Genomic DNA, 19,066 nt, shown 5'->3' on the forward strand with positions numbered 1-19,066 from the left:
GCTTGTCATCCACTAAGTTTCTTGACCACCTTAGAGAGCATACCGTCAAAAAGATTGCTAGTTTTCCTCCCAAGATAAATGGGGCGTCCCAAATAAGAGAAAGGAAAAGACTTGTCCATATAGCCTGTAGCATTCCTAATTCTATTGATTCTTGCAGCACCGGTGTGGGGGGCTGTAATAAAGAAGCGCTTATCATTGTTAACTTTCTGCCCAGAAGCCTTTTCATACCTGTCAATAGCCTTTTTGATTAACTTGAGAGTCATGTTATTTCCACCACAGAATATAATAATATCATCAACGTAGGCTAAATGATTGGTCATCGGACCTCTCGATCCATGCTAAAAGGAGTGAAGCCAATAAAGTCAGTTAGAGTATTTAAAGATCTAGAGAGAACCTCAGCTCCAATAATAAACAGAGAAGGGGATAAGGGATCTCCCTGTTTGAGGCCTTGAGTAGATGTGAAAAAAAACCTGTTCTAGCCCTATTGATAATGATAGAGTACCATATATCTTGTAGAAGTCCCCAGATCATGTCAATCCAATTCTTAGAGAAACCAAATTTCCTCATAACTGCTATCAGAAAGGTCTAGGAAATTCTATCATAAGCTTTTGCCATGTCAAGTTTTATAATAGCATTGCCTCCTCTGTTCTTCTTGTTCACACCCAGAGCAATCTCCTGAGCTAAAAGGATATTTTCAATAATCAATCTCCTTTGACAAAGCACTTTGATTTTCTGATATAAGCTTCCCAAGAATAGGATTCAGCCTTCTGAAAAGGATCTTGGAGATAATCTTGGCTGTAAAGTTACTCAAACTAATAGGTCTCAAGTCCGAGAAATTACTAGTAGATTCAACTTTAGGAATAAGAACTAAACAAGTATGAGAAAAAAATTTAGTGAGCCTCCTGCCATTGAAAACAGCTTGAACAAAATCCGTGATATCCTCCTTAATGATATCCCAACAGGATTGAAAGGACTTTCCATTATATCCATCCGGCCCCGCTGCACTGTCAGGACTCATGTTGAAGACAGCATCTCTAACCTCCTCTGTGTCAGGAATGGCAGTGAGACTTTCATTATCTGCATCAGTTACACATTGAGGAATACAGTTGATGATGTCAAGATCATTGTAGTGATGATTGATGTTAAAGAATTGTTGAAAGTGATGGACAGCTGCCTTGCCAATATTAGCATCCCCCTCAATCCGGTGGCCTCTATGGTCTTTGATTTTAAGAATTTGCAGCCTTCTCCTTCTCCCTCTGATGGTGCTATGGAAGTATTTAGTGTTAGCATCTCCTTCTTCAAACCAGTTCATCCTAGCTTTCTATCTAAGGATGTCATCCTGCATCCCCATCCATCTAATGTACTCCGCTTGTCCTTTGTTCAATTCAGTTCTGGTTGTATCATTGTTGTTCACAAGATCCATTTGCTCAAGGTCTTTCATTTTATCTTCCCAGTATTGAACTTGGTTGAAAACATTGCCAATGTCATCTCTGGACCATTGAGTCAGTCTTCTGCTCAGCATTTTAAGCTTTTGTTGAAGTCTCCACAGAGGATTTCCATTGACACTATTTCTCCAAACTTCTTCAACTACCTGCAAAAAAGTTGGTTGATTAGTCCAAATATTTAAAAACTTGAAGTATTTAGGCCCCTGCTGGTTATCGTCCTTGCATTGAATTAGAATAGGTCTATGGTCAGAGCCAGTTCTAGCCAAGTGGTTGACAATATTATTTTGAAAAATTTGGGACCAATCATCATTGATAAAAACTCTATCCAATCTCTTCCATATTCTTCTTCTTGGCTCCCAATTGTTACACCATGTGTATTTTGGACCAACAAAATCCAAGTCCATCATACCACAGTTATCCATGCAATTGCTGAATTCTAGACTTTTGTTCATTCTCTGAGGTCTGCCACCTTTTTTCTCATCGGGATCCAGAATGACATCAAAATCACCTCCAATGCACCATGGACCGTTCACATGAAGATTGGTTAACTCAAGACTATTCCATAGCTCTCTCCTTTCTTCAGGAGTACATTTAGCATATACTGTTGTGATGTAGAGATCACTGCTGGCAGCCCCATAATGCAATTTGATAGTAAGTTGTTGATCATGGTTGCTCAGTATAGTAGTCATGTTGTTGCCTGACCACATGATCCAAATCTGACCATTTGAATTAGAAATACAGTATTGATAACCAAGGAACCTCCTGCACCTTTCTATTTGAATAGTACTAACAAAAGGTTCCATAATAGCAATTAGTTCCACCTTATAGATAGAGATCAATTTTTTTAGCCTTGGTAAGGCTTTTTTGGTATTCACACCCCTAATGTTCCAAAAAATAACATTTATCATTGAAATAGTTCAGGCTAGCATGAGTGTCCCTCTTTAGGAGGTGTAGTATCTTTGCTTTTGTTCTTTTTTCCTATTTTCTTTTTCCTTTCTTTGGAGCATATGATCTGCAAAGATTCATCCTTTGAATCAGTTTGTATTTGGTCTTCAGGAACCATTACAGTCACCCTATTAGGAGATGTCACCTCTATTTGTTGACTAGTCACATATCTTTCTTGTTTTGATTTGGATTCCATATTGAGATCAACTACCATCTCAATCCTAGGAAGATTTCGAATTTCAGAAGGCATACTAGTAGATTCATTGACATAATCACTTATGTTTAACGCACTCTTTTGCATTTTTTTGTTTTCAGTATCCCTCTTCACATTCTGACTAACATTTTCTCGGATGGACTTCTGCATATCTTCTTTTGTAGCTCTATTTTCAGTATCCTCCTGCATATCCCTGTGTAGCTTAATTCTCAAAGACAACTGCTCACTGACAGCCTTGGTTTGGCCGTTAACAACCTTAGCATGATCATTGGATGCCTTAGCTTGATCTCTCTGCTCATCTTCCTTAGGCTTCCCTTGAGCATTCATATCATTTTCAATGGTATTGTTCTAGTTCAGGTTTTGAAGGGCCAAACTTAACTCTTTGTTATGTTTCTTCCTCCTGCTACGATCATCAGATACGTAGAGCATTAGTTTGAAAATGACTTTGGCTTTTTTCTTAGGAAGTTTTTCCTGTTTTCTTTTTTTGGTTTTTTTCCTAGATCTCTCCCTTATGTTGCTTGATGGCTGGTGGAGGTGATTATCAGAATCAAATTCACTCCTCTGCCTTGGAGTGATTCTGTTTTCAGTCTGCCAGTGTTCACAGCAGTAGTAGATTCAGCAGGTTCAGTCCCTCTTTTTTGATCAATTTGTTTAGCAGCTTCTCTGTTGAAGGCATCAGCAGATTCGGTCCCTCTGTTTTGATCAATTTGTGTAGTAGCAGCTGTAACAATTCCTCTGTTTGACAACTTCATGTTTTGATCAGTATGTGTAGCAGCAACAGTAACCATTCCTCTATTTAACAGTTTCATGTTTTGATCAATTTGTGTAGCCTCATTCTGATTTTCAGCATGTTCACTCTGTTTAACAGCATGTTCAGTCCCAATTCGCCTGTTAAGAGCAGTATTATCTTCCAAATTTCGATCAACAATTCCCCTGTTATCCTCATTCTGATTTTCAGCAGCTTTTAGGGTATCTAGATCCCTATTTTCAGCAGCTTTTTTCCTCTCTAAAGCTCTACAATAAATCAAATTATGTCCCAATTTCCGGCAGAACTTACAATATTTAGGTACACCCTCATATTCTATTTTTTGCACAAAGCCTTTTTGAGGTGCATTGTCATATGTTTGACCAACGTAGACAGAGTTCGGTTGGTCTTTCAACAAGTCGATTTCAACTCTTACTTTGGCCATACTAGGCCTTGTTCTTCCCTTAGTCGCTAAATCCATTTCAAGGGGAGTGCCAATTGCACTCACCACTTGTTTAACATAATTCCAAGTGTGCATATGAAAAGGAAGTCCGGGGAGGAGGACCCATACCGGAGCAATCAACAAATCTTCCTCCGCCTTGAATCCGGCGACCACTTTTGAAGCCACATTTGCTGACCTTCAATCTCGATAACTCTTCTAAACCAGACGAAATTAAAATCATCTTCATTAGTGAAATCTAGGAACACATTATACATATCATAGACCCCAATCTTGACAGAGCCCTTAATCGATATTAATTCCTTGAATTTTGACCTAATTTTGTCAATTTGGGGCCTTGGCTTGAGGAATCTTCCTACAATTGTGAGTTTGCACTCCTCAGCCATAACACCATAATAATCCGTTGCTTTAAATAAAACCGGCGGCATGCCGTTGTGCGTTGTGTGAGTCGCAATTACAGCCTCCCTGCCATGGCAGTTTGAAGGAGTCGGAGCATTCGATGAAGAAATGACTTTTATTGCATAAGCTAATTTTGTGTTAATTGGATCTGAGGGTTGGATCGCCGTGTTAGAAGGAGTCGGTTGACCACCCAGACGCGTCGGAGCGGCGCCGTCTGGCGGTTCCATCTAGTGGCGCGTGAGAGGGACGGATTTTTAAGAAATAGCCGTTGGGTTCAGGTGTAGAGAGAGTTTTCACTAAGTATCGCCATTTCTTTGTGCAATTTATAGGAATGCACTTGTCCGAAAGAAAACTAAAATTGAAGAGTTATTTGTATGATATACTAGCGAAGGTGAAGCCCATACTACGCACATGCCCGATATTGAAAACCTAAAACTATATTTTAATAAACATATACTCTAAAGCATGGAGTTCATATACTTCTGCATATTCATTTATGCACTTATGCAAAATTTGACAAAAATTTAGCCATTTCAATAGTTTTGCTTGACCTTTTAAAAGAAAAATAAATGTTGTACACCGGCATTCTTCTGAGTGCAAGATGGCTTGAAAGCACCTAAAGGGGCCACTATGTTTGGTCTAATTCTTTATTATTAATCAAACAAAGTTTTATAATTGTCTTTTACCTTTTTGTTTTCCTAAGAATGAACCAGAAATATTTACAAGCTTTTGTAGATATCTTCCTGGAATATTAAGTTCAGCTATTTTGCTATTTTTCTTATATTTTTATGTCGTATATATCCTCTCCCCTGAAATCTCCCTGCCCAGTTTACGATTGTTGAAAAATATGGAAAGAGAAGAGGAGAAAAAAAAAAGAAAAAGGGTGTAACTAAATCCCTTAATTGAAGGCACTAATAATGGAATAGAAGCCTTTTAAGGTGGAATGTATATATTTTGTAAACAAAACTTGTGTAGGTAGGGTAATTTACTAAACATGAACATTTAGGGGTCGTTTGGTTGGAATATGATTTATACCGGTATAAGTTATATTGGGATAAGTTATGCTGGGATTACTTATGCTGGAATTGTTGTTTATTCATTGTTTGGTATGTTGCATTAAGAATGACAATTGCATAATTTCTAAGAAGAAGGTATAAGTCATACCGGTGCTAATTACCCCACCTTCTATAAGGTATAAGTTATCCCAGTGTTAAAATTAATACCGGGATAACTTATACCTGGTTTGCTAACCAAACAGAGTATTAACAACAACAACAACAACAACTACCCAGTAAAATCCCACCAGGTGGGGTCTGGGGAGGGTAATGTGTACGCAGACCTTACCCCTACCCGATAGGGCAGAGAGGCTGTTTCCGATAGGCCCTCCAAACAGAGTATTAAGGTGATATTAAATTTTTATACCACCCTTATACCTTCTTATACCTCATACCAAACGACCCCTTAGGGTAATAAAGTTTTCAATAGTGTATAGGAGTGAAAAAGTCCATTTACTTATGGCCTGATATAACTGGTAATTTCCCAAAAGCGCTATGATAATTTTTCACGTGATATACCATGCGGAAAGTTATCTCTAACTCAGTTGTATTCTCCCCTCATTTGAATCAAATTTATCTCTCCACTATTCGAATTTGGAGAAATTTTATCCCTCGAGTCCGCATGCCAACATTATTTTATCTCGTCTATTTTGGATTTGGGTTGTGATAAGAGGTGAGAGAGAGAACAGGTAAAATGTGAGTGCAGTTAAAATGTTAATCCCTTAAATTATAGAATATTTTGATAGAGAGTTATATAATGATATTTAAAACTTTAAAAATGTATAACAAAACTTAAAGTGATTACTTGGTACAAGATAAATCTTCCAATATTATATTTCAGGTGTTTCTATGCATACACGAGATTTTCCTAAAAAGAAACTTAACAGAAATAAAGGGTCAAGACTCTTGTTCACCAATGGGATTGAATAAGTTAAAAAGTCCTTCACTTTGAGTTTGTGGACCCAAAACCCACGTTTAATTTCAGACCAAACACCAAGCGTAAAAATAGTACGGGCTAGCCAATTTTCGGATTGGTCATTCAAAAATAATGAGCGTTTGCAAAGTCATTAAAAAATATCCACTATTTTATTGCAACACGAAAAATTCCAGCATAATATACGGGAGATCGGTGCACTTGTGTATGAACTTCCAGCATATTATGCTGGAACTCCAACACGTGAAAAATTCCAGCATAATATGCTCCAATCTCCAGTATATTATGCTGGACCGGTATATTAATTATACTGGAGTATTTTTCCGATTTTGAATAGTGTTTTCGTTCAGATTTATCTTTACAAAAAAAGTGGCTAAACTTTGATTACTTTTGAAACTGTGACTATTTTTGAATGACCATTTGTAAATCTGGCTATTTTTGTATTTGTTCCAAGACAAGTGGACTATATCCAAATAACCCTCCCCTCTCCCTTCCGCATTTATCATCAAATCAAATAGACCAATCCACGACCACTGCCCAATTTGGACATTCCCCTATTCCCCCTCCATTTGCCCGAAGAGAACACCAAGAAACTTTAAAAAACAAACACAGAAGAAACCTTAAAACTAGGTTGTCACTGCCAGCAAACATACATCAACTACCCTCAACTCCCAAATGGTACTTTGAAACATAAAAACAACAAAAGTAAAGTCAAAATATATATAAATTAAAAGAAAAAAGGGGAAACTTTACCCTTTTTTCCTTTATTTTTTGCTTTATTAAAACACCAACCAGCTAAGCAAAAGCATGATGTGGGTCTCCTTCTGTTCTTGTTGTTTAAAGTCTGATCAGGGTAGTTGGTATTGAAATTGTTGATTTGAGGAGTTTTCAAGGGTAGCAACTTTAGACATTTCAAGCTTCAAAAATGTGGAGAAACCTTGGAGCTTCTTCTGCTGATTCATTCTACCAAGTTCGTCCTGAGTGTACTGATGATGTTCCAGAAACCAAGTTTAGAATCAAGGTAATTAGCTTTTTCTACTCATATATTCTCATAATTATATATTTTGTCTGTTGAGGTAAAGGCTTGAATTGTTGATGATTTTAAGATAATTAGAGCATTTCAAATATTTGGAAAAAAGGTTGACTTGTAGTCATGTTGTTTTGAAACAGAAAGAGATTTGGATGAATGATTTTGCTTTTCTGGGATAAATCCCTCTTAGTTAATGCAATCAACATACTAATTTGGAAATGTAAAGCTTAAAAGAAATACATAAGTTTTTTTCTTAGAGTAAAAGCTCAATCCCAAGCTAATTGTGGTCTGATATACGAATCCATTTTGCTTCATTTGGAGCCCTTCCATTCCAATATTTTATTTAAGTTTTCTATCACTTGAAGTTTCTACATTGTCGACTAACATACAATGATACAAATCTCTAACAAGATTAAAAGGACTCTTAGCAAGTAATGGACCTAATATAAACTTACCAACATGTCTAAACCTTAATTCCAACTGAGAGAAAAACTTATATGGATCTTTTTCGTCCATTGTGCTATACTTTTCGCTAATTCTGCATAAATTCTATGACATTTCATGTCTTTCAAGATAACTTACTTCGATGTGATTTTAGGCTTGCCCTTGTTCCCTTTTAATACCTTCAATTAGCATGGTCTTCCATTTTGTTAATTTTGTAGTGTCCATATGTGATCCTTGCATCAGTGAGATTTTGCGGCTTAATGTCCAAAGCATGCTTCTTTTTATGTTTTATGAAAAAGAAATTATTGTCTGTTTACATATGAGGGTCTGATACATATTCAATTTTATAAGATTGGTTAAAAACTCTAATGATATTTCTATTACTATAATCTGATGGATTCATACAAGATTGGATACGAGTAGAAATCACCATAGATAGAGTTTCAAGTAGCACATATAGAGGACAAAATTAGAGAAGGTCACCTGAGTTGATTGGATCATGTCTCATGTAGACCTCAAACCGTATCGATGTAGAGGTGAGGTTCTATGATGCTTGAAGGTACTAGAAGGGGATGGACTAGATCTAGAATAATATGGAGGAATATTATCTTAAAAGACCGCCAACCTTTCGGAACCAATGCAGACTTAACGAAGAATAAAATACAATGAACATAAGGATCTATCTAAGTGATACCAACTAGTTGCGATTCTTTTGATAAGTCAGATTCATTGATATGCACCATATTGATGAGAGTATTTACCAAGTTTGTAGCATATATATTGAGCTCCTAAAAAGTAAACAACTATCTTTCTCCAATTCAACAAACACTTGTTAGCTATAAACTTCCAACTCCATGTACATAAAGGCTCCAAACTATGTAACCAACTATCTTAGTTGTTTTTACACTTAAGTTAGTCCAATATCCGTGAGGAATCTTTTTATCTTGTTAAAAACTTGCATGTCAATGTAATGAGAATTGTGATATTTAAAGAACCTCTAACTTTGGAGAACTCCTTAATGCTCTGGAATGAATGAGTCCGTATAGAGTGATTCGAGTACAAAGGATTCATATAACAGCCTCAACTTGGGTTCGTATTGAGGCGTGATTAATTGATTGAATGAATTGAATGCCTTACTGCATATCCTTGTCACCCTGCTTTTGTACAGTTGGCCTCATATTTATTATATAATGATTTACTTATTCAGGTTGGGAAAACCCTTAGTGCAAGAAGATGGCATGCTGCATTTACCCCAGAAGGTTATCTTGACATAGGCAATGTACTTCGTCGGATTTGTCGTGGGGTAAGGTTGACTTCATGATTTTAAAGTCGCTAAAGGTTTATGTGCCATATGATTCATGGATATTGCTATCCTGCAATTTTATCATCTTGACTATTTGATGCTTGTGCTTTGTCGGACCGATCAAGATAACTAGTCTGTCATAATCCTAGTCTGTCTTAAACTATTTTTGGCAAGTTAATCATTGCACCAGAATGTTAAGTATCAAGTATCTGTGGCTTTTAGGGAATTCACCCATCAATTAGAGGTGAAGTTTGGGAGTTTTTACTGGGTTGTTATGATCCAAAGAGCACATTTGAAGAACGAGAACAGTTACGACAACATCGGAGGTATTTTACTTTCTTTATTAAGCAAGTATAAATAAATGCAGACAGCAGTTAAATGTTAGCAAACTATGTCTTTCATCATCCTAAACTTACTTGACATGAGAAGAATTACAGTAGAAGTTATTGTTCGAGGTGACTTGAGAAAATTTGTTTTCAGCTGCTCTTGTGATCTAGGCTTTGAAATCCGCTCCAAATGGAACAGTGTCATCATCAACTAACCCATCTTATACAGATGAGGAAACCTGTAAATAGATGCTAATTTACAGTTAGATGTTGAGACTTAATTCATATTTGTATCCCTAAATTAGTGAGCATGTTCTTTTCGTTGTAAATATGCACTCGTCTTTACTGCTTCAAATGTTGCATACTGGAATACTTTTTACTCCTTGTGTGGATTCTTAAGCTCTGTGGTTTCGGAAGACTCATATCTGAAGATTTACGTTTTGCAAATTTTGTATCTATGAGGCAAATTATCTTCACATGTGAAACTTGATAATACTTCGCCATTCGACGGTATATATCAATACTGACCCATGTCTTCTGGACACACATTTCTTGTATATATTCAGGGTACAGTATGCTGCATTGAAAGAAGAATGCCGCACAATGTTTCCCTTGATTGGAAGTGGTCGGTTTATTTCTGCACCTGTTATAACTGAAGATGGTGATCCTGTTCTAGATCCTATAGTTCTTCAAGAGTTAAATGCGGCAAAAGTATCAACTTCAGTTGGTCAAATTGGTAACCCTTAATATGTTCAGTTTCCAAGTAGTGTGCTTTCTTTTCTTCTTCCTCTCTGTCTTTCTGCTGTTTTGGTGGTAGAGTTTTTGGATGCAGTATAAGTGACTATTTGTTTGGACGGCGTGCAATTACAGGTGCTTCTGGTGGTTTTGAAATGGTAAAGGAGCACGATAAAAGTGTAATCCAGTGGAAAATCTCATTACACCAGATAGGTTGGTCACATATACAGATTGAATGCACTTGTCTCTTATCATGCCAATCTATATAATGCATGCATCTATAGACATTTTTTTGGGTTTTGGCAATTTGTGTACTGATTTCGGATTCACTACGGGTTTATCATATTAATTTGGGAATCACTTCCATTTTCTTTATTTTCACAATGAATTCTTTTTTTTCCGGTGCGTTATAGCCTTTCATCCTTGAATTCGTATTTATGCTAGGATTGGATGTGATTCGCACCGACAGGACCCTTGTCTTTTATGAGAAGCAAGAGAATTTATCAAAGCTTTGGGATATTCTGGCTGTTTATGCTTGGTTTGACAAAGATGTTAATTATTGTCAAGGTTGGTTATTACAGTATCTTCCAAAAAGATATTTTTTCCAGTTTTTTAGCTTCTCTTGATCTTGTAATTGCTTAGCCACAAGTGAGTATGCTCTATAGTAAGATCAACATTAGAACTCGTGCTAATGACTAGTTTGAATGTTATAGTGTGTGCTTATATCTTGTTTTTGACTTACTCCTGTACAAACTATGCTTGAGTTGACATTCAGTTCCAATTGCCTCAAAGAAAACTATTGGAGAATCTATGTGCACAGTGTCAAAGTTTCTATAGGTTTAAGGTTCCATCGATAACCTAAGTTGCTCGGAGACGGATGCGGGTGTCCGACACGGGTGCGGATCTAGAGGTCGGATCCTTCGAGATGTAAATTCTAAGATTCCGGGATACGGATCCTAGTACGGATACGGGTGCGGGGATCCGGCTAAAAATAATTCAAAAAAATACAAATATCTCTAAATTATGAGAAATTTTGAGGAACACTTACGTATAGCTTGTAAGTGTGGATTTCTTTTATATTCTCAAGTTGTAGATAGGTAAAGGATTAATTTCCTAGATAAGGTATGAATTTTGGTTCTGATTTCGGGAATCAAATTGTATCTCGTCTCAAATTTTTTCATCCGTTGTGGTCAAAGTACCCAAAATTATTTGACCAGATCCAGCACGGATCCCATACCCACACCCATACTAGTGTCGTGTTGACAAGGGTGCAGCACCTAAACTGCCATGTCGGAGCAACTTAGTCGATAACTTACTTGTGTGAACGCACGAGAGAAAAATATTCTATATTGATTTATTAACAATGATACAGTGAACCCTATATATAATACATGTTCTACTCTTACTACACATGAGACTAGGATTATTTACACATAACTATCTAACACTCCCCCTCAAGCTGGTGCATACAAATCATAGGTACCGAGCTTGTTACATATGTAACTAATACGAGGACCAATGAGGGACTTGGTGAAAATATTTGCAAGTTGATCATTTGTTTTCACAAACTTTGTAGCAATGTCTCCTGAGAGTATCTTTTCTCTGACGAAGTGACAGTCAATCTCAATGTGTTTAGTTCTCTCATGGAACACAGGATTTGACGCAATATGAAGAGCAGCTTAATTACCACACACAAGTTCCATCTAGCTGATTTCACCAAATTTCAACTTCTTGAGCAACTGTTTGATCCAAACTAATTCACATATTGCCATAGCCATTGCTCGATATTCTGCTTCTGCACTAGACCGAGTAACCACATTCTGTTTCTTACTCTTCCAAGACACCAAATTACCTCCAACAAAAACATAATATCTAGACGTGGAACGTCTATCAGAAGGTGTTCTTGCCCAATCAGCATCCGAGTACCCAACGATCTGCTCATGGCCTCGATCCTCAAACAATAACCCTTTGCCTGGAGCTGACTTTAAATACCGAAAAATGCGGACAACTGCATCCCAATGACTATCAAAGGGAGAATTCGTAAATTGACTTACAACGCTCACAAGAAAAGAAATGTCAGGTCTAGTCACTGTGAGGTAATTTTGATTTACCAACCAGCCGCCTATATCTTGCAGGATCGTTAAGCGGCTCCCCCTGTCCTGGCAGAAGTTTAGAATTCGGATCCATCGGAGTGTTAACAGGTCTACAGTCTGTCATTCTTGTCTCCTCAAGAATGTCTAAGGCATACTTTCATTGTGAGATCACAATACCTGAGCTAGACTAAGCGACCTCAATACCCAAAAAATACTTTAATCTGCCCAGGTCATTGTTCTGAATGTGTTGAAAGAGATGTTGCTTCGACTTAGTAATACCATCCTGATCATTGTCGGTAATAACAATATCGTCAACATAAACCACCAAATAAATACAGAGATTTGAAATGCCGATTGTAATTCAATGGTAGAAGCTGATGATTTCTATTCATGAATATGAAAGGAATTTATACAGTTCAAGAAATCTATCTAAGGAAAGAAATCAAAACAAATAAAAGAGAATATTACAGGATCTGCTAAATGTATCTGGACTGATATGGTAAATGTATCTAGACTATATTTACAATTAAATATTCTATAACACTCCCCCTCAAGTTGGAGCATAGATGTTGATCATGCCTAACTTGTTCCAAAGATAATTAACTCGAGTTCCATTCAGCGCCTTTGTGAACAAATTAGCTGGTTGCTCTCCCGTCTTCACATAACTGGTAGAAATCAAGTTCTCCTGAATCTTCTCACGAATAAAGTGACAATCAACCTCGATATATTTCGTTCTTTCATGATATACTGGATTCGAGGCGGTATGCAGAGCAACTTGATTATCACACCAGAGTTTTGCCGGTATAGGGTGCTTCAACCCAATTTCTATCAGAAGGTGATGTATCCACATAATCTCACTCGTGGCCTGTGCCATAGCTCTATACTCAGATTCTGCACTTGACCGAGATACAACATTTTGTTTCTTGCTTCTCCATGATATCAAATTTCCACCAACAAAGACACAATAACCGTAGTAGACCTTCTATCCGTTTTGGATCCAGCCCAATCAGCATCTGCAAAACACTCGATCTGAGTATGTCCGTGGTTGTTATATAATATGCCAAGTCCAGGAGCTCTTTTTAAGTAGCATAAGATCTGTTCTAAAGCTGCCCAATGATTGACTGTAGGTGCAGCCATGAATTGGCTAACAACACTTACTGCAAAGGCAATATCTGGACGAGTTATAGTAAGCTAGTTTAGTTTCCCAACTAACCTCCTGTTTCTTTCTGGATCGTCAAAGAGATCACCGTCATCTTTTGTAAGATGCACAGTGGGAACCATTGGATTACTACAAGGCTTGGCCGCCAACTTTCCAGTTTCCGCAAGTAAGTCAAGGATATACTTTCTCTGAGACATGAAAATTCCTTTCTTGCTTCTAGTTACTTCTACTCCCAAGAAGTATTTCAGCTGCCCCAAGTCTTTCGTGTGAAACCTAGTATGCAAGAATAATTTGAGAGAAGAGATTCCTGCAAAATCACTTCCTGTGATGACAATGTCAACAACATACACAACGAGAAGGATAATGCCAACCACTGTGATTTTCTCCTATATTCTGGTTCCCGGATGTGTCTAACCACCAACATGAGATCTATGCCGGCCGTCGGAATCAAACGAAGGTCGAAGGACCATTCGATTCATTAAGGGGCATAGCGGCGCCCTCGCCCGGCGCCATTTCCGGACCTAGCAGAGGCTCTGATACCACATGAGAACGCACGGGAGAAAACAATTCTATATTGATTTATTAACAATGATACAATGAGCCCTATATATAATACATGTTCTACTTCTACTACACATGGGACTAGGATTATACACATAACTATCTAACGTTACTCTGCTAGGGAAGAGATCCATGTTTTACAAATCGTCTTTTTGTGTCTTTTTCCACTCTAGCTTGCATATTTTTGTCGTTGTCATCATTAACTTTATCATCACAGGGGCAATCACCCTTTCTAATTCCTTTCAGTCCATTATTATTTTCTTATATGAAAACAAGCTATCTCTTATTACTTTAATTTAAAACAAAAAGTACACAAGCTTATCTCTTATTTATTACTTCTAACTTTGCTGATACTATTTTAAAATTTGACGATGCTGAACAGGAATGAGTGATCTTTGCTCTCCCATGATTATTCTACTTGATGATGAAGCTGATGCATTTTGGTGCTTCGCACGTATGATGAGGAGACTGGTACATATTACTATTCATTTCCTGAAATTTCATGAATATCTGCATCATTTTTAAACACAGCTCTTTTGTTTACCGCAACCTGAATTCTAGCATACATCAGGATGTAAAAATAAAAAGGAGATTTCATTTTCGCACTATCACAATGCTAGCTCGAAAATAGGTCGGGCCATGTTTCCATGAGAGGGATATTAAAAGGATTATGCCATCATTATAGCATATACCAGCTAGAGAAGGGCATCAGCGGTGTCGAGTGAATGAGGGAGGGAGAGAGAGACAGGCCAGTTGGTTGCCATGTATTTTGAATTTGAAAATCAACCACTTATAATACCTTGCCAAAGATTGTCGTCTTTGTTACAAGCTTTGATTTTAGTCAAGGTGCAAGTTGTATTTTCTAAAGAAGTTTCATTGATATTGCATCAAGTAGATGCTCGAAACTACAAAAGTGAGCGAAAAGCAGTGGTGGAACCAAAATTTCCACTAAGGAGAGTCAAAATATAAAGAAGTAAACACACGAAGAAGCCAAAGGAATTCTACATAATTTTTTTGTTTGGCAGCCTACCAGCGTCGAACTCTTGACTTAGTGGCATGAAGAGGATTATCTCGGCCACTATGAACAAGAATGGCCAAGGGGATTCAATCTATACTATACACACATTTAAAAAAAAAAAAAAAAAAAGACCAATCTACACAGTGTAATTTTCCAGCAAAGGGTGTCAATTGACTCCCCTTGGACTAGGAGCTCCGCCCCTGGCGAAAAGAGAGTTACTCATGTATACTGATTCTCATTTATGTATCCTAAGGAGCTAATAAAGTAAAAAAATGGTTGAAGCTTTTTAAGTATAAAGCCTACAATGACAAAAGGTTTAGACGGCATCTAGCTTTTAGAATATGTATCAGAGTTAAGACTCCATCAAAGAATCTGCTGTTCCCTTCAGTCTATAAACACCAAAAAATGCAAGCTGGTACCATCTGCCATGTTTTCTGGATTGAAAATTTGACTTTCCGTTGACCCAACTCCTGTAGCTTCTCCGTTATTGTAGGGAATTCAATGTACCCCAAAAAGGCATATAACAAGCTCCATACTCTCTTGCTATTTGACAGTGAAGTAGCAGAGTGCTGCAGCCACATATAGTATCTACTGCTCATGGAAAACCCCCTTTTGTCAGTTCTTTTCATGTGTTAAACATCCTCCTATAAGAGCTATCCAACTGAAGCAAGCAATTTTCGTAGGAACCTCGAGTTTCTAGACTAGCATCCATGACCGTTCTTCTATGAAACTTTTGCTGTTGGACATATTAGGGTAGCATTATTTCACAGTGAATGAATCCATTGCACACCAGCTTATCTTTCTTGTGGGTAACTGTCACTGCTTCCAGTTTTGCTGAAAAATTAGCTACTTCCTCCAATTCCCAATCTTGAAAGTTTCTTCCAAGATACCTTCTCTGCATTAATTTACAGTAGCATGTGGGTTTTAAAGTCAAATGATAGAGCTGATGAAACTCCTCCCCTGAAGGTTTTCTCGACTAGAATCTTTATTTAAGCGTTTTGAATTATACAGGCTTGCCCTTCTAATCCTGAATGCACTATATAATCAGGAATGTCTCCCTCGATTCCTTTTGCACCAAAACAGTTTCATTTCATTGCCTTTTGAACTGCTGTTTTATTGTTTAATCTTCTCCACAGAGCTGGAGAGGAACGCTAATTTTCTTGCATTTATCCTTTTGATATCTAATAGCATTGAAAAACTGATAATTCCATCGGCAATCATATGTTCAATTAGGGCAAATCCTTCACTCTTTGCATTTGAGCTGAAGTATCTCGTCAGATCAGAATAATACTAATAATATAGAGGACAGAAACAAACATAATTTGGTATAAGAATATCTGATTACACCAGAAAATTATTATGAATATATGCTGGGAAACGCTGATCTAGTAAGTTACCCGTGCGGCAGATTTCCTAGCTGTTATACCCCTCAGGTTGCAAAAACCTTCAGAACTTAATTTCCGTGCGTATAGAAATATATCCATAGCTATGCTGTGTCAAATATGTTATACACTTTTGTGATTATTATGACTAATTCTAAGTGTTCTGTCCAATTTTAAAGAGAAGCAATTTCAGATGTACTGGGAATTCTGTCGGAGTGGAGGCACAGCTGAGTAATCTAGCATCAATAACTCAAGTTGTTGATCCCAAACTTCACCAACACTTAGGTACCATCTCTCATTATGTTAAATACCGAATCCACTAGAAATTTTTACCCTTTCATTTTTCATCATCAGCTCTTTGGTATTTATGAAAAATTACGTCATATTGACGGAGTAACATGTAAGTCAAGGGAGGTAATGATGCACTATGCTATATGTCCTAGTAATCTTTCACAACTAACTGATCAGACATCTTTTCTTCATTTAAGTTGAACTGTCAAAACTAGGATAACATTGGAAGTTAAAGAAACCTTCACTAACACTCTGTGCTCTGGCTGGGCACGTCTTTGAAGAAATCGATTTAGCAGCTGCTGCTCTTAATTTTTTCAAATTTTAATTATATTAAATTCAATGGTTGAAAAGAGAGGGGTTGAAAGTGGGGATAGTGCTATTTGTGGCTTACTTCTTAACACAAGCTTCTTTTCAAATTCATTGATTTTTTTTGACTTTCTTGAATTTCCATTATGTTAGAATATTCTGGTTTGTATAGAACTATAGCTTAGCCATCAATTGGTTTTCACATTGCTTCTCTCTTTTGACGCTTCATCTGGTAAGAAGTTTCATTGAATTTCCTTGTAATCTTGGCCCACAGAGACATTAGGTGGAGGTAATTACGTGTTTGCTTTTCGAATGCTCATGGTTTTGTTCCGTCGAGAGTTTTCTTTTGCTGATTCATTGTATCTTTGGGAGGTAAGATTCATCTCCTAATAATGTTTTCCTGATCTGAAGCTGTTATTTAAATGTCTTTTCATTTGGCTGCTGCATAGCCACTAAGAAATTTCCTTCTCTCAAATTTTATGATTTTGACCATGATGTTCTTGTTGTCTCTCAAACTTGTCCCCTTTTGCCAACAGATGATGTGGGCCCTGGAATATGATCCCGATTTATTTCTTATGTATGAAGATCCTGACTTGACTGCTGAAAAATCTGAACGACCAAAAGTAAAATCAATACGCCAGTGCGGGAAATATGAGAGAGAGAACATGAGAAATGGTGGTAAAGGTGCAGAAGCTCCCCTCCCGATTTCTGTGTTCCTAGTGGCCAGTGTGCTGAAGGACAAGAGTGCGAAGTTAACAGAAGCTAGAGGACTGGACGATGTTGTTAAGGTTGGTCGGACAAATACAAACATTTAGGTGCTATTTCGGTCTCCAATGAAAGGATCCTTTTTCCTAGGTGCTACTTAGGAAAATAACTGATTGTACCAAAGATTTGAAATCCACATGTGTTTTGTCATGCAACCAATATAGTGGATATTTCAAGTGAAATAGTCCGGGAAAAGTGTCTAAAATCAGAATGACATGAATTATGGATCTCTAATATAGAAATGCAGATGGAGTTTTGTAGGTTGTGTTTTTGATGTTTTTGGTTATGTGAGTTTTGCCTCATTCCTGATTATGTTCATTTCTTGCCCATTTATGTATTCATACTCTTATCATTTGCTTATTATTTTCAGATCCTGAATAACATTACTGGAAACTTGGACGCGAAAAAGGCATGTAGTAGTGCAATGAAACTTCACAAGAAGTATCTTAAGAAGGTAACCTTTTCGTGAAAATGTGTATCCTACTTTTTTGTATGCAACAAGTAATATGAAAGCAGACACATAATATCACAGGCAATTATACATCAGATATTGTCATTCTTCTTTTTTTCTTCTGATAATTGTGATGTTCGGTTAGCTTGTGCACACTTCAACTAAATCCACAGGGTACCTACTATCTCCCACCAGAAACTGTCATTCTTGGAGTATTAGTATCTTACGAAAAATGTAGCATATTTTCAAGATTCCTTTTTGGAAGAAAAGACTGATTACAGTTATAAATAATGCTACTGGTTAAAACAGGCAGCCAACAGCAATAGGTAGTCGAGCAGACGCGAATACCAGTTGATTCAGAAGTCATGGAGCTCATATCACATTCTCAATGAACTTAATGACATTGTTATCACCTCATTGCATTTCAAGGTCCGAAAAGGATCTACATATATTAAGATTTGTTGGCCCTGTCGGTGAACATTAGCTGCTTTTGCTACTGTAGTTTTGACTTTTGATGTGCTAAGACATGGAAAATACCACTCTCATCTGGTCCCAAATTGGGACTCTTGTTATATATGTGTATATTAGTTCTAAGTTAAATGTCTAAGGGTCTATGTACACAAGGTTACTCTTCCAAAAGGTTGTATAGTAGATGTTGTAAAACAGCAATTTTATTTTCCATCAAGCAAATAGGAGGATAAAGTTTAGCTTTATAACAATCTCATTCATGTTTCAGGAACAGAGCTATGTTGCAACTTAGTTGTGACTTTTAATGTTCTTTTAGAGTTTTTGGCCAATATTGTCCCTTATCTTTGATGCTAGGTCTATTTTGGTCCCTCAAATATAACTCTGAGCATATTTAGTCCCTTAAGTATGCTAAAGTGGAGCATCTTTAGTCCCTTATCTTTGAGGGTAGGTCTATTTTGGTCCCTCAAATATAACGACGAGCATATTTAGTCCCTTAAGTATGCTAAGGTGGAGCACCTTTAGTCTTACTGACAGAAT

The 19,066-nt window shown here is 37.1% G+C and overlaps 2 protein-coding genes across 2 annotated transcripts; one reads left to right on the forward strand and one right to left on the reverse strand.

The window, feature by feature from the left end:
- Positions 1-694: 694 nt before the first annotated feature.
- On the reverse strand, positions 695-1,312 carry LOC109217270. Its single transcript, XM_019381501.1, has one exon. It carries the CDS (start codon positions 1,310-1,312, stop codon positions 695-697), a length of 618 nt encoding a protein of 205 aa, XP_019237046.1.
- Positions 1,313-6,722: 5,410 nt separating this feature from the next.
- LOC109217272 (TBC1 domain family member 17-like) lies at positions 6,723-18,804 on the forward strand. Its single transcript, XM_019381503.1, has 12 exons — positions 6,723-7,218; positions 8,879-8,974; positions 9,197-9,300; positions 9,867-10,036; positions 10,171-10,248; positions 10,480-10,602; positions 14,231-14,319; positions 16,428-16,533; positions 17,120-17,217; positions 17,382-17,633; positions 17,981-18,064; positions 18,371-18,804. The coding sequence occupies exons 1-12, from the start codon at positions 7,123-7,125 to the stop codon at positions 18,389-18,391; spliced, it is 1,317 nt and encodes a 438-aa protein (XP_019237048.1). The 5' UTR covers positions 6,723-7,122; the 3' UTR covers positions 18,392-18,804.
- Positions 18,805-19,066: the final 262 nt, after the last annotated feature.

This window comes from Nicotiana attenuata, unplaced genomic scaffold (genome assembly GCF_001879085.1).
Source record: "Nicotiana attenuata strain UT unplaced genomic scaffold, NIATTr2, whole genome shotgun sequence".
Taxonomy (NCBI): Eukaryota; Viridiplantae; Streptophyta; class Magnoliopsida; order Solanales; family Solanaceae; genus Nicotiana; species Nicotiana attenuata.

Excerpts from the sequence above, each read along its gene's own strand:
- LOC109217270 (XM_019381501.1), bottom strand. The coding sequence starts at position 1,312 with ATGAACTGGTTTGAAGAAGGAGATGCTAACACTAAATACTTCCATAGC.
- LOC109217272 (XM_019381503.1), top strand. The coding sequence starts at position 7,123 with ATGTGGAGAAACCTTGGAGCTTCTTCTGCTGATTCATTCTACCAAGTT. Across the intron at positions 10,249-10,479 it reads AATCTCATTACACCAGATAG|GATTGGATGTGATTCGCACC; the intron begins GTTGGTCACATA and ends TATTTATGCTAG. Across the intron at positions 17,218-17,381 it reads ATTCATTGTATCTTTGGGAG|ATGATGTGGGCCCTGGAATA; the intron begins GTAAGATTCATC and ends TTTTGCCAACAG.